This window comes from Cervus elaphus, chromosome 27 (assembly GCF_910594005.1).
Source record: "Cervus elaphus chromosome 27, mCerEla1.1, whole genome shotgun sequence".
In the NCBI taxonomy this organism is placed as follows: domain Eukaryota; kingdom Metazoa; phylum Chordata; class Mammalia; order Artiodactyla; family Cervidae; genus Cervus; species Cervus elaphus.
The window spans coordinates 38,351,337-38,366,114 of record NC_057841.1 but is presented as its reverse complement, the minus strand read 5'-3'; the positions used below and the strand labels follow the sequence as shown (position 1 = coordinate 38,366,114).

Sequence of the window (14,778 nt, the reverse complement as noted above, 5' to 3'; positions counted from 1 at the left end):
CAACTCCACTCTGAAGAATTTACCGAAGACAAGTAAAAATATATATCTATACAAAGTCTTACACATGAATTTTCATTACAGTTTTATTTCATAGTAACATGAATTTTCATTACAGTTTTATTTTACAGTAATAGATGTGGAGGTTATAGAGTATAAACTTCCAATTGTGAAGTCAATTTCTGTTTTTTTAACAACACCTTTTAGTTTAAAAGATAAGGAAAAAATAGTGAGGACCAGCAAACAGCTGTGGAGTATGACTTTTACACTGCATACTTAATTATCCCTCTGAGAAACAGCACTTCTCTGGGGGAAAAATACATTTCTACAAGAATTCAACTGAAAGAAAAATGATGGCTAGCTCCGGTTTGTTTACAATTTCTAAAATGAAATAGTCCATTCTGCCTTTAGTAACCAAATTCTCATTTCTCCGACTTCAATTACTGAAATTTATATGTGGAATCAATGAAGAAATAAAAATAACCTGATCTGAAAGCCAAAATTAAAGAAAATCTTAAATTCAGCTCATAATAACTTATCAAATTTAGCAACATCTAACCCAGTCCCCACAAGCAACAGAATAAACCAAAACTAAAGACAGTTAATAGTTTGTATTGTTTTTAGAGGCAAAAATCAAGAATCCATTAAGAACCACCACAAATCACTTGGACATCCATCCCCAAATATGGAGGCACTGAAAGATTACCCTGTGGAAGTCTACGGACAGGAACGTGTGCAGAAGTCACCCCCACACACTGAAAAAACGAAGGCTAATTTACATTCAGGAAAAAGGTTTTCAACAATCCTGAATTTTTTTTTTAATTTAAAAACATATTCCAGGGATTGTATAATAAGCCAAGAAGAAACAGACAAAAAATGGAAAAGTCACCACTCGTAACTGCATAAAATTCCATAGAGCTCTAACAGTATCCAGATTTTTTACTGAGGAAATCATTACTTCCAATATTGTTCATACTTTGTTTCTAGGGCATATTCAGCAACACAACTCAAACTCTGTGCATTTAATTACACTGCTTAAAGCCCACAGCTAAGTGCGGCTTGCCAGTGAAACAGAAATGGAGCAGCTAGATAAATGTTAAACTGAAATGTTAGGGCACAAGCTTGGCAACAAAAAATTCAGAGTTTTCAATAAAGCCTCAAAGCAATAGCTATAAATGCTGATCGACAGTAGTAATGAAAATAAGCTGGCCTGTAGTAAAAAAAGAAAATGATTTTTATGGAGAAAAAGCATAACAGATTCATAAAGTGCACACAGAGCCAAAATAGGAAAAAGCTCTTCAACATTAGTTATACCTACAACTGTATGCGGTGAGAGCTACACATGTATGTACGAAGGCCACTGTGATGTGCACACATGAACCACACGTGATAATCCTGGGCACTCTAACCCACCAGAGCTTGGTACCAGGCAGACAGAACTCTTAACAGGCTCTTCTAAGTAGCTCCAGTTTGAAAGCAATTCTGGAAATATTTGCACAAAAAGTCATTTCTTTATAACTCAGACTACCAACACAGATTCAGAAATGAAATGTGGAGAAGGGGATATACAACGGGAGAAAACTACTTTATAGTCATTTGAAATAGAATCACAGCTCACATTAAACATCTAAACCCCTTGTTAAGTCAGCTATGGAAACAGTCTACATGTTAAAAGTGATTCTCACCGAGAAATACTGCTCCGCTTCCAGCTGATCCTGCAGCTCCCGCATCTGCCCTTCATTCCCCCTGTACTGCCTTCAGACGAAAGAGAAAGAGGTAAACAAATGCCCCTACTCTTACTAGACTTTTGCTTCTTAAAAGTTGCTTAAACAAAAAGGTTTACTAAAATAATCTGTTTTTAAAAAATTCATACTTTGTCATTCAGTATTACTTAACTAGCTATATTTGGTTAGGACACACTGTCTGGTGCCATTTTGCTCCTTGTAAAATGATACTATGAAAAGTAGAGAAAACCATTATCTACTGAAGTTCACTTTCAGGAGAATATTAACTGTGGATGAATCCAAATGCAAAAGTAAAATGATATTTTTTTTGGTAAATTTTTGTAGAGAACAGCTTTCTTAGGGATATATTTAAAATGTCTTATGCAATAAGTAGACTATTAAAAACATGAACATATTAAATAAATGATAAGAAAAATTTAGTACTATATTTTATGGTTAAGCAAGCACAAGGGTGGGGTGGAAATGAATACTCAGATATGGAATAAGAAGGGAGGCAATAACAACAGCTGACAGAGGAGGAGTAACACAGATAAAGTGAGATATACATATATAGAATACATATATGTAAACACCGCTCAGAGAGAGGCAAGGACTAAAAAGTCAGATACACAATGCAACCCAACACACAGCTATTGAATGGTGAACAATTTCCATCTGCAGCTGCTGGGTTTTCATATTAGATGGTAAAAGCTTTTTACTTTCAGCATATGGTTGACAGAAATTATTAGCTAAATGTTGAGTGCAAGTTACTGTGGGAGAAGAAAATTATAAAACACCTTACTTGGTGAAAACAGTGGCTCTAAAGGGGAAAAAGAATTTTACCAACATAAAGAAAACAAAATTAAGAGAGACAATTCTACACAAGAGTTACAGCGTTGTACATGAAGCTGGCAAATGAAGATATTATAACATAAATTTGGAGGAAATAAAATCTCATGACTTGGCTTAAGGCAAATTACACAAATTCTGAGAGTCACAGTGACACCCTGGTGAGTCTCTATTTCAAGTAAGCAGACACATCACATCTCAAGAACAGAGGAAAAAGGATGAGATGAACCAAAGAAAACAAACACACACGGGGTCATCATGTCTAATTCCAGTCTCTAAAGTAAAGAAAACTTGAATATTTTCTGTAAGGTACTAATCCATAATAAAATACTCCTGATTTTTGTAATTCTAGTGTGATGACAGATGATTTTTGTGGATATGGAAATCATACAAAAAAACTGTTTTTCTACCATAAACAGACTTATTGTAAAGTTAATAGTCCTGACAATATCTTTTTTCCCCCTGTAATAACTGCATTTTTTAAAGTAAGTCTGCCCTTCCAAAGCCTGAACTCCCTTGCAAACCTTCTTTGCAAATAAATTCTTTTATTTTTTTCTAAACGTTTTTTCCTAAATCTTCATTTCACAAACTCTAAGTACATAATCTATACACATATAAAATATCAAACACATAAGCAAATGCTGAACACACACAAAAAAGAAATCAAGAATGCAATTTCCGAGACTTACTTTGTAAGCTGAGCGAATTCAAATTCTAATAATCTCTTTGTTTCCAATAAAGTATTTATTTCCTGTTTCATCTGCTTTTCTAAACCTTTTAAATTGTCTGCCTCAAATGCTTGAGTCTTCAATTCATTTTGTAACAACAGTCGCTTATTTGATTCCTGCTCCAGCTGCAGGGTTAGATTCTTAACCTATGAATAAGAAAAATAATTGGGATTGTAAATCTGTTTAATAACTTATTAGACATTATTTGAAGGAATACTAATCAAACCTCAAGTACACTATTTCCTTATACAAACAGAAAATAACTGTATTCTAAAGAGTCTCCACTGTTTTATGCATTTATTACTGCAGAATTTAGAGTTAGATCAAATTAACTCCAAAATTTCAGACATGAAATCTTGGGACATGAAATCTTGGAGGGGAAAAAAAAAATCTGGTTTCTTTGTATGGTACCTGTATGGAAATTCTGGAGGAGAAGGTAAGTATAAAAGTTACTTTTGGAGGGACATTCCTAAATGGTACTTAAATTTATTAGTTCATTCATAAATGTTTGTGCTCTAATCTATAGCCCTGCAAAGTTTACCCCCAAAACTGAACATATATTTAATTCAATTCAATAAATATTTATCAACTACTTGCTGGGCATAAGGACTAAAATGCTCCAAATTCTTACAGTGGTTAATTTCCCTCATGATCTGCTGTTTACTTTCCTGGCGCTGTCCCCGGCCATTCTCTGAATCCAACCGCACTGCTCAGACCTGCCAGTGTGATATACTCTCCACCACTGCACAGTGCTTGCAGAGGTTATTCTCTGTCTTCCCCTCTTCATTTATTCCTTCTTCAGCTCTTAAATGTCAAGCCGTTGGTGAGGTCTCCATTAACCTCCTGAACATGATTAGCCCTGATACTCCTAACTTGGTACGCCCTTTTTAAGTATGGCATGCTTGTCATGGCAATGTTAGTATCTGTCTTTCCCTTTGGGTTGCAAGTTCCACGGAGGTCAAGCCCAGAACTATCTTATTCTGTACCTTATAGCAGTGAACATAGATATACGTAGGTAATTTTATTTAAATCTCCACCATGTTTAAATTATACTGACTTTTTAGTCATAACAATGATTTTCTCCTTTATAAGATGAATGAAAGTCAGAATTATTTTTCTTACTTCATCCTCCATCCTGTCTTTATTTTCAATCAAATGCTCCAGCTTCTGCTGAGATTGTTTCAGATCAACATCTAGCATAGAACACTGCTTCTCAATCTGAACAACCCTATTTTCAGCCTTCTCTCGAGCTTCCCTCTCCTCTTTCAGCTTTTTTTCCATCTCTGTGAAAGAAAAAGTTACAAATAAACATTTAACGAAAAAGACTACTTTAAGACTTTCACGGGCTGTATAAGACACCTAGGTGTCAAAAAGCCCTACTGTTAACATCCTGGGATCTTCTAAAAGATTCATTACTGAAGTTCTAACATTATGAATTACCGGTATAGTGGGATCTTTAAAGGCAGAGAGTCATAAAAATGTAACAAATCTTTCAAATCCAACACTTGCCCAATGATATGAAAGTACAGCTTGAAAAAAAGTAGAGTGTATAAGGAGAAAAATGGAGGTAGTTAGACAAAAGTGAAAAAATAAATGAATAAATAAAGTTGTGGTTATTAATGTATACCTATCACTGTTCCACAAAAGTTTCAAGAGGCTTAAGGCTGTGACATAAACTTAATTTTTGCAACGCATATAAAAAAGATTCCATGACAGTATAATACTTATTTTAATTATTATCAGAAGATATCAGTCTCTAGTGAGGTTCCTTTCTTGATCAACATCAAGAACTAAGGTTCTAGAGGTTAATTTACTAGGGTCCTGAAACTCTTGAGTTGTACCATCAGGATTCAAATTTATTAAGTCTGTTATCTCACTTTCAGGCTGTCCTGTCTAGGTGACAAAATAGAAACCACCAGAATGGGGTTTTTCTAAATAACTCCCAGATTCCCAGCTTGGAGGATGAATATCACTATCATCCATAGTCATGATAATATTTCCCATTTACTGAAAGCTTTCTGTGTACAGGCACTTCAGTGCATTTTCCCCATCTAATTTTTTGAAACAGTCATAAGGGAAGCTAAGAGGCAAAGGAGATTTGTCTGATTACAAGCGTGGGCTCATAAAAACAAGATAATCATCAACCAATACAGTAAGAATAGCGGGAAGAGACCATTAGACAGATAAGATCACAAGTTTATCTCTTGAATAAACTGAATTTAAGGTGACAGGTGACACTTCAGCTTACAACAGGTTAAGAAGTGAGTAGAAGGTGAAGAAAAGGAAGACATCTTTTTAGAAATCTGGCTATAAAGGGACGGAATAAAATAGTGGCAATTAGGAAGGACCACGGGTTGCTCCAATGGTTTGTCCTTTTTTTTTAAACAGATGAGAAAGATATGTACATGTTAACAACAAGAAGGGATTCAGTGGAGGGAAAAGGTTGAGAATAAAGGAAAGAAAAAGTAATTAAGTTGAGATAAGAGACTGGATCTGAGTATAGGTGGAACATATTAGCAAGGAAAGGAAAAGGATCACACTCTGCTAAGGTGAGAGAGATGATAATGAAGATGGTAAAGGAGCAGGACAGCTTGACCAAGTCAGAGAATTAGATTCTGAGGAGTTCAAGTCTATGACTTCACAGTTTCTTTTTGAAATAGGAGAATGTTCACCTAAAAGCAAAGTGATAAAGACATGGCATAGGAAGCTAGAGGAGAGAAAGAAAAATTTAGGAGAAGGAATTGATGAGTGACATATATAAAACAACAGCTCACTTGAGGCTGCAGACAATGCAATGAGATAACACCCATCTAAAGAACTAGCTGAAGCAATGAAAAGCCGCTGGCTGGTCTGATTGAGGGTTGCATTTAGAGGCATAATTCAGTGGAAATACAAAGAAGTAACAGAGTTGAAGATACAAAGCAAGAAAGGTGAATCAACAGACAATGAGCTCCAGAATGGATTTCAAAGAAAACAAAAGAAGGGGCTGAAAAACTGGGAGAAATGAAAATACACTGACTTTTACAGGGAGAGGAGGGTAGTATAGGGAGCAGAGCATGGTGGAGTAAGGGAACTAGCAGGTGAAACTTATTTTAAAAAAAGGAATGCATCAAAAATGAAAAAAAGGAAGGCCCCCCTTTCCCAGATCATCATTTATAATGTCTAAGAGTTTAAACTACTACACAATGAAATTTGATCAAAATCAAAAACCTTTGTTGTCATTATTTAAAAACTAAGCATGCAGAAAATATTAAAACTGACACTTACCACACATTGCAACAGACTTTGCCTCTTCAATAGATTGATGTTTGTCAGTTAAACGAGCTTTGGTTACTTTATGTTCATTTACCTCTTGTTCTAACCGTTGCTGTAATGATTTAAGCTTGTAGTTTAAATCTATTTCTAAGTTATTCTTTTCCTGTAAAATGAGAATGAGAGTCAAGTACTATGCTGTGCAAAAAGCAAATCGTTAAATCTTACATTAATTTTATCTCCTAAGAGATAATATATGAATCATATTGGCTTGAAATATTATACTATATGTACTTAAATACTTTTACTCAGAACATAATTTTATGTTTATACTTCTTGTGCACTTCACACTACCTATAATATCTTACTTTAAAAATCACAATAAGCACATATAATTAAAAACAAAATATCACCTCTCTGTGCCCTCCTCCCTCCTTTCCCATGTGAATCATTAGCCATGGCTGATAGCAAGGCAGATTTCTATTATATTCAGGAGGGTTCACTGAGAGGACCAGAAACGAACAGGACAGTTCTTCAGTTCATTTAAAATTTTTTGCTACCACTTAAAAAACTAATCTCTATTTACATTTGCATTTACACCTAGATTTATCTTGCTCTGAGTTAACATGTATTCCATTCCTGTTTGGGGGCTTCTACTCTTCTTCTTTCATCCTGTTTCCAAATTAATACCAGTCTTAGACATCAAACAGCTATTCTGAATGCCACAAACTATGTCCAAAAGACAAGGTAAGTGGTGGATTTTCTGATAGTTTACCTGAGGATCCAGTAAACCTACAACATTTCAGGGAGGTATGCTAAATCTGCATATTACCTATTTAATCCTTTTCTTAGCAAGGTAAGGACAGAGGATAACCAATGGCATTTTTGAAAAGAAAATTCTACAGGCAAAGGTCCATACTTTATGTACACTCTTTACTATATTGCTAACTCTTACCAACAAAATGGAAAAAGCACACACAGTGCTATATACTAATCCTTTGTTCTCCCTCTTCATAATTGGTAAGGTTCAATATTTTCATCTTTCCCATGTACAAAAAATGGGGGAAAATTCTACATGGAGAGATATCTCCAAACCAACGCAATTTGTGATGAACAGATATCTAATACCCTTCAAGGATAAGAACAAATAAATAACACCCTGCTGCTGCTGCTAAGTCACTTCAGTCGTGTCCAACTCTGTGCGACCCCATAGACGGCAGCCCACCAGACTCCTCCGTCCCTGGGATTCTCCAGGCAAGAACACTGGAGTGAGTTGCCATTTCCTTCTCCACTGCATGAAAGTGAAAAGTGAAAGTGAAGTCGCTCAGTCGTGTCCGACTCTTTGCGACCCCATGGACTGCAGCCTACCAGGCTCCTTTGTCCTTGGGATTTTCCAGGCAAGAATACTGGAGTGGAGTGCCATTGCCTTCTCCCTAAAAAGCTCAAAATAAGGTCCACATACATCACACACCAACCAACCATAAAAATTTTTAGAAATGTAAACATATAAAGATTAGGAATGAATGGTCTCTTAGAAAATCACCTTACAATATCTGGTAATCAGTAAAACTATCTCATAATTGGTCTACATTAAATCATTTACCTTTTCTGAATGATTAAGCATGTCTTGAGCCTCTTTTCTTTCTCCTTCCACTCTTTCAAGATTATGTTTGAGATGCTTCACCTCCTCTTGTAAAGATGTAATTCGAGCTGTCAAGTGAGAAAAAAGTTCAAATCACAGTCACTGAGAGAGAAATCCTTTTTCCCCAGCATGATCATTAAGATTAAAAAAAAAAAGCTTTAAATCTCCAAGTAGTAAATTTATTTATTACTTGCAGTTTGGAATAGCTATAACAGTAGTGAAAAAGAACAATGGAACTGAAGAACTCAAAATTGCAATTTCAAAACTTGCTATAAAGTTACAGTGACCAAAACAGTATGTTACTGGCGTAAGGACAGACATACCAACCAAGCGAATAAAACGGAGACTCTAGAAACGAAAGTGTACACCCACAGCCAGCTGCCTTTAACAAGGATGCCCATACCAACCAGCGAAGGAAAACAGGCTCTCCAACAAACAGTAATGGGACAAACAGATGCACGCATGCTAAGTTGCTTCAGTTGTGTCTGACTCTTTGCGACCCCATGGACTGGAGTCCGCCAGGATTCTCTGCCCATGGGATTCTCCAGGCAAGAATACTGGAATGTGCTACCATTCCCTTCTCCAGGGGATCTTCCCGACTCAGGAATCAAACCCTTGTCCTCTTACGTCTTCCGCATTGGCTGGTAGGTTCTTTACCATTAGCGCCATTTGGGAAGCCCTCAAGTTAGTCAAAGACCTAAATATAAATGCTAAAACCATACAACTTACAGGAAACACAGGAGTAAATCTTCATGACCCTGAGTTTGGCAATGTATTGTGAGATACGACACCAAAAGCATAAGCAACATATTTTAAACTGGACTTTATCAAAATTAACTTTTGTAAATCAAAGGACATTATTAAGAAAAATGAAAAGACAAACTACAAAAGAGGTGTAAACATGAGCAAATCATATACCTGATAAGGTCTAGTACCTGTTAAAAGTCAACAACAAAAAGACAAAAAAAAAAAAATGCACAAATGACATGCATAGACATCTTTCCAAAAAGAACATACAAATAGCCAATAAGCACATGAAAAGATTGCTCAACTTCATTACTCACTAGGAAAATTAAAGTTAAAACCACAATGAGACAATGATGGTGGAAACTTAAAATGGTAAACAATGCTGGTGGAAATAAAATGAGATGTGGCTGTTATGGAAAATAGTCTGGAAGTGCCTCAAAATTAAACCGAGCATTACCACGTGACCCAGCAGTTGTACTCCTAGGTATCCAAAAGATTTGAAAGCAAGTATTCCAATAAATACTTGCACCTCAGTTTCACAACAGTGCTATTCATAACAGTCAACAGGTGAAAAAACTCAAGTGTCCATCAACAGATGAAGAGCTAAATGAATTATGGAATATATATATATACATACAACAGGATATTACCCAGCCATAAATGAATGAAGTATTGATACATGGTACAACATCAACCAATCTTAAAAATAAGCTAAGTGAAAGAAGCCTGAACTAAAGATCACAAATTATATGATGTCATTTATATGAAATATCCAGACCAGGTAAATTCGGAAATATAGGACAGATGAGTGGTTGCTAGGGTCATACAGGGAAGGACAGCTGAATGGGCACAAAGTTTTCCTCTGGGTTAATGAAAATGTTTTGGAACTAGACTGTGAATGTACTGAATGCCACTGAATTGTACACTCTCAAATGGTTAACTTTAGGTTATATGAATTTCACCTCAATAAAAAAAATAAACAAAAGCAGTTAGAAATACAACAGGGCAATGAAAAAAAAACTAGTCATAGTGATTATTTTTCAAACATGTTTCAAAATTTGGCCAATCAAAGAGACGAAGAATAAATGGAATCTTAAAAAACTGGTTAGATTAGAAAACTGATCTACTATTTCCAAAAGTCAAATCCAAAAACATATAGAGAAAAATGGTTACACGGTTTCCAAATGCCTGTGTAACAGTTAAAAACAAAAGTACATTACACTATGATATATGACATGAAGCTAAGCATTTTTTTTTCATTTTTAAAGGGTTGTAAACAGCAAAAAAAGAAAAACATGTAACAGAGATCATATGTGGCCCACAAAGCCTGAAGAATATAATGTCCAATTATGTTTGGGAAGTCATTTCCCACACACATGAAGACGCTCATCAGTGTACATGGAGAGCATTCAACTAGCAAATAACCATCACTTTACCACAAGACCAGCCTCTCAAACTGTAAGATCTATACTGAGGGATCCAAAATGTCTTAAGAACCATAAAAAGTTAGTGTAAAAATTTTATGTGTGCATGTGTGTGTGTTTTACCACAATGTACTTTTTATATGCATGTTGAGGCTCATATAAATTCTGCACATTTTTTAATGTGTATGAGCCTTGATTCACATGTAAATCAAAAAATAAACCTTCAAGCAAGCACTGAAAAATGATACACATTAACGATAAGTCATGCTATGATCTTCCTTAACTTCACCAATATCTAAACAGTCAGTTAAAACCACTGTTGATAAACGCGTAATGATGGTCTCTTCCTTAAAAGCAAGCACTTCAAACTCAGTAGTATCTGGAAAATCACTGACTCAAAGAATTTTAGAATTGCAAGAATTTATAGGAGTCACCCAATCTTCTTGGTTTACAGATAAAGAAGGCAGATGAAGTGACATGCACACAGCTAATAAGCTGTATATAAGAAGGCCTAGAGCGGCAATTTAAGGACGTGGCATATGAGGCTTTTCTAATACACATAATGAGGATACTTTCTTGGTTGTATTCATATCTATTTTAAGCCTAGTCCCTGAGAAATAAGATTGTGCAACACTCCTCAGCTGAGAACCAATGGAAGACCCTAATTTCTGTTTCTAAAGTCCAAAAACTGACCCTGACCTCTGGCCACAGAATTAGAGCTAATCGTCAAGTCCCAGGAGACTCCAAACTATGTTCCCATCCTGTGACTTAGGTTAAAATGCACCACCCCACCCCCTACTTTTCCCTGAAAGATCTGGCAACTTCCAAGCGTGTCTGTTTTCATTAGGTAGTATGGACGCTATCGCTTACAGAAACAGAAAATAGAAAAAAAAAAAAAAAAGTAAGAAATGGTTAAAGCCAGGCATCCTGTTGAAAACAAACCGATTTTATTACTGTGACAAAAGTATTCCTTTACTCGCTGTTAGTTATACTCCATCTTTTTCCTTTTAGACTCAGAAAGACTGCTGATATCTCTAGTTCTAACCTTTCCAAGTACTGAATTTTTTATTTGCAGTGGGATTCTCTTTCTACTGTTTACTTTCTATTTCTACCAATAATGCATGAAGAATCCCAGGTTTTAATAGTGATAATATTCTCTACCTGGATTAGTTCCACTTTGAGTAAGACTTCTGTGAATTGGACACTTTTAAAAATTAAGGATTCAGTAAACTGGCTGTAAGATTGGAAATAACCACATTACCTCCATCACAAGGGTACCTGAGAGAGGGAAGAAATTACAATTTGATATGAATTCTCCTGAAAGAGAAAGAATGCTAACCATTTCCAGTATTACCAAGGTCATTTTCTTTTTTTATTGAAGTATACTAGATATACAATATTATATCAGTTACAGGTGTACTATAACAGGACAATATGATCAAAAATATTTTACCTTACACTTAAAAATTACTAAGACATAAAAGGACAAATACTGAGGTACCACTTCTATGAGGCAGTCAAATTCATTGAGACATAAAGTAGAAGGGTGGTTACCAGGGGCTGTGGGGGAGTGGGAAATGAGCTGTTACTGAGTACATTTTAGTTTGGGAAGATAAAAAAGTTCTGGAGATGGACAGTAGTGATGGTTACACAACACATGAATGTACTTTATGCCATTGAATTATACAATTAAAAATAGCTAAAACAGTAAGTTTTAATGTCTGTTTTACCACAATAAGAAAAAATATTACCTTGTAGGTCTCCAATCTTCTCAGAATCATGACCTCTGTCTCTTCGTTCAGCTTCTAATACAGCCTGCAGTTGGTAATAATCTTTGTCCATTTGTGACTTGGAATTCTCTAAAATTCTATTTCTCTCCTGCAGTTCTCTGTTTAGGGACTCTAGCTGAGTGATGGATTTGCTCATCTCTGTGTGACTCTTCCTTAATCTAACCGCTGTGTCTGATTCTGTCCTAAGTAAGTCATTGGCTTCTTCTAGCTAATTAAAAAAGAGAGCAAGAAAATAGTTTTGTTTTTTTTTAACCAAAACACAAATTTATTTTAATTAAAAAAATCTCATTCCAAAAACTTACCTGCTTTTGTAATTGTGCCAGCTTCTCATTAGCAAGCTGTGAATTCTGGCTGACTTTCTTTAAGTCTTCCAACTGATCCTTTAATGTAGAAACTAGAAAATGAAGGAATAACATGTAAGTTTTCATTGAGGAATATACAAAACCCTTTTTAAAAAACAGGAAACTTTGTCTTAGGCCATAAAAGCCCATTATATTAGTTCTAAATTTCATCTTGGAATTACTCACATTTTAAATTTATTAAAAAGTAGAGTACTGTTTTATAATACACAATGCAAAAACAGATTTGTGTCCACTGTTATATTTCTTCTATCCTTTTAATAAAGGTTAATCTATTAGTGAAATGACATAGCTATTATTTCTTTTTTACTGTATTCTTTTTTTGGGGGGCCATGCTGCATGGCATGTGCAATCTCAGTTCCCCAACCAGGGATTGAACCCACCCTTGCTTCTTGGAAGCACAGAGTCTTAATCACTGGACTACCAGGGGGGTCCTGATACAAAGCTAATTTTAATGTTCTCTATTTTTGAAAGTACAAATCTTTGCTTACTTCAATTACTTTCAATATGACTCAAAATTTAAAAGGTACCAAATGGTATATAGTACAGACACGAGTCTTTCTCCCAGCACATTGTTTTCCAGCCCCTCTGGCTCTCCTCCTCAGCAACTACTATCACTAACTTCTTGCACATCCTTCCTCAGATAGTCTGTGTATCCATACCCGAATATATAAGAACACAAATGTGTGTTTTCACAAGCATTATATATACACAAATATATACATACATATATAAGCACTTAAGCATATATAGATACACCATTTTCTTTTAAACAATTAGTATTTTTTTAAGATACATTTTAGAGATTCTAAGTTTATAAAGAAATGCTTTATTCTTATAAAATGCATAGTACTCTACCATATACACTAAAGTTTATCACAGATTACATTTACATTGCTCATAATTTTTGCAATTTTAAACAACTCTAAAATTGATAACTTTGTTTATGTATCAGTATGCATGTGCACAAATGTATGTGACATAAATTACTAGAAGTGAAATAACTGGATCAAAGGATGTAGAAAGCTATTTTAAATTTGTATCACTAATATCAAGACACATAAAAATTCTAGTTTGGTAGTAGTTTTCAAATGTGGCTACTTGTTAGAAGTGCTGAGACAGCTTATTAAATATACCAATGCCCAGTCTACATGTCGAGGGAATTAAATTAGAACTTCTGGAGTTTAGGCATTAGTATTCTTTAAAGTTTCCCAAGATATTCTAATACATACACAAGGGTAAAAATCACTACCCTAGCTACAACATTACTACTGATTTTAAATATGTTATAAATTTATCTTGGGCCATGGGTATTAGCTCATGAAGGGTCTTAGGACTGAGTCTTCAAAAACATACCGTAGGCACTAAATTTAAGACAACCTGAAGACAAAGACCTCAAGACAGTGTTAGAAATTTCAGTGTTTTTCAAAGGAAAAGCAACAATTTACCTTCATTTTCTACATTCCTCCTCTTCTCATTTTCCTGTTCTGCTTTTCTTTGGTATTCATTAATTCTGTGCTGTAGCAACATTTTCTCCTTCTCAATCTGAGATACTGTAGATTCTAGATTTCTTCTTTGATTCCCCTGAAATTATGAGAAAAGTTAACCACTGCAATTAATACTCCTCATTTCTTCAAGGGAATACTCAGTTATTTTTTACAAAGTACACAATTAATTAAGATAGACATTTTGGCTTCAAAATCACAAAGTATTTCCTAACAACAATACCCTGCCAACAGTAGAATTATCTTGCCTTAGAAGAAAACAGTAATTTTATTTTAACTATATATATATAAGTTTTCAGATTTAAAAAAAAAATCCATGAACATAAAAACAACTCTATGAATCTTGTCAGACTGAAGGTCATTGTATCAGTTTAACATGAACACAAATAATACCAATATTTTGGCTTATTTACAATCCTAAATTTAAGAAATGAAATACACAAGGGATTAGGTAACAATTGTTTTATTATTATTTGATAACTAAATGGTACAAAACTCAAATGATACCAAAGGTTAGTGTTTGTGGTTTAAGTTCACCAGTCCCTATATGAGGTCTCCCTTAATTTTTCCTCCTGTTTTGGCAACAATTTATCTTTCCTAAGATGTTCTATGTATGCATGTACCTACTTAATGTATATTAGAAAGTAATGAAAAAGATACTTTTGAAAATGAAACTAAGGGGAAAGGAGAGTTAAAGAAAAAAAAAATACTCCAAATTCTACAACTTATAAAAAAAAAACAACTTATCTTCTGCTTCTGTG

General features: G+C 34.7%; 1 protein-coding gene across 3 annotated transcripts in view; it reads right to left on the bottom strand.

Annotated features, from left to right (window-relative positions):
- Positions 1 to 14,778, bottom strand: part of ROCK1 (Rho associated coiled-coil containing protein kinase 1) — a 118,981-nt gene that overhangs the window by 20,097 nt on the left and 84,106 nt on the right. For all 3 annotated transcript variants that reach the window (XM_043889716.1, XM_043889717.1, XM_043889718.1), the window contains 8 exons: positions 13,961 to 14,096; positions 12,456 to 12,547; positions 12,115 to 12,361; positions 8,154 to 8,260; positions 6,566 to 6,716; positions 4,421 to 4,581; positions 3,260 to 3,444; positions 1,683 to 1,752 (listed from right to left, as the gene is read on the bottom strand). In XM_043889716.1, coding sequence (XP_043745651.1) covers positions 1,683 to 1,752; positions 3,260 to 3,444; positions 4,421 to 4,581; positions 6,566 to 6,716; positions 8,154 to 8,260; positions 12,115 to 12,361; positions 12,456 to 12,547; positions 13,961 to 14,096 — 1,149 coding nt within the window. The remainder of the gene's footprint in view (positions 1 to 1,682; positions 1,753 to 3,259; positions 3,445 to 4,420; positions 4,582 to 6,565; positions 6,717 to 8,153; positions 8,261 to 12,114; positions 12,362 to 12,455; positions 12,548 to 13,960; positions 14,097 to 14,778) is intronic.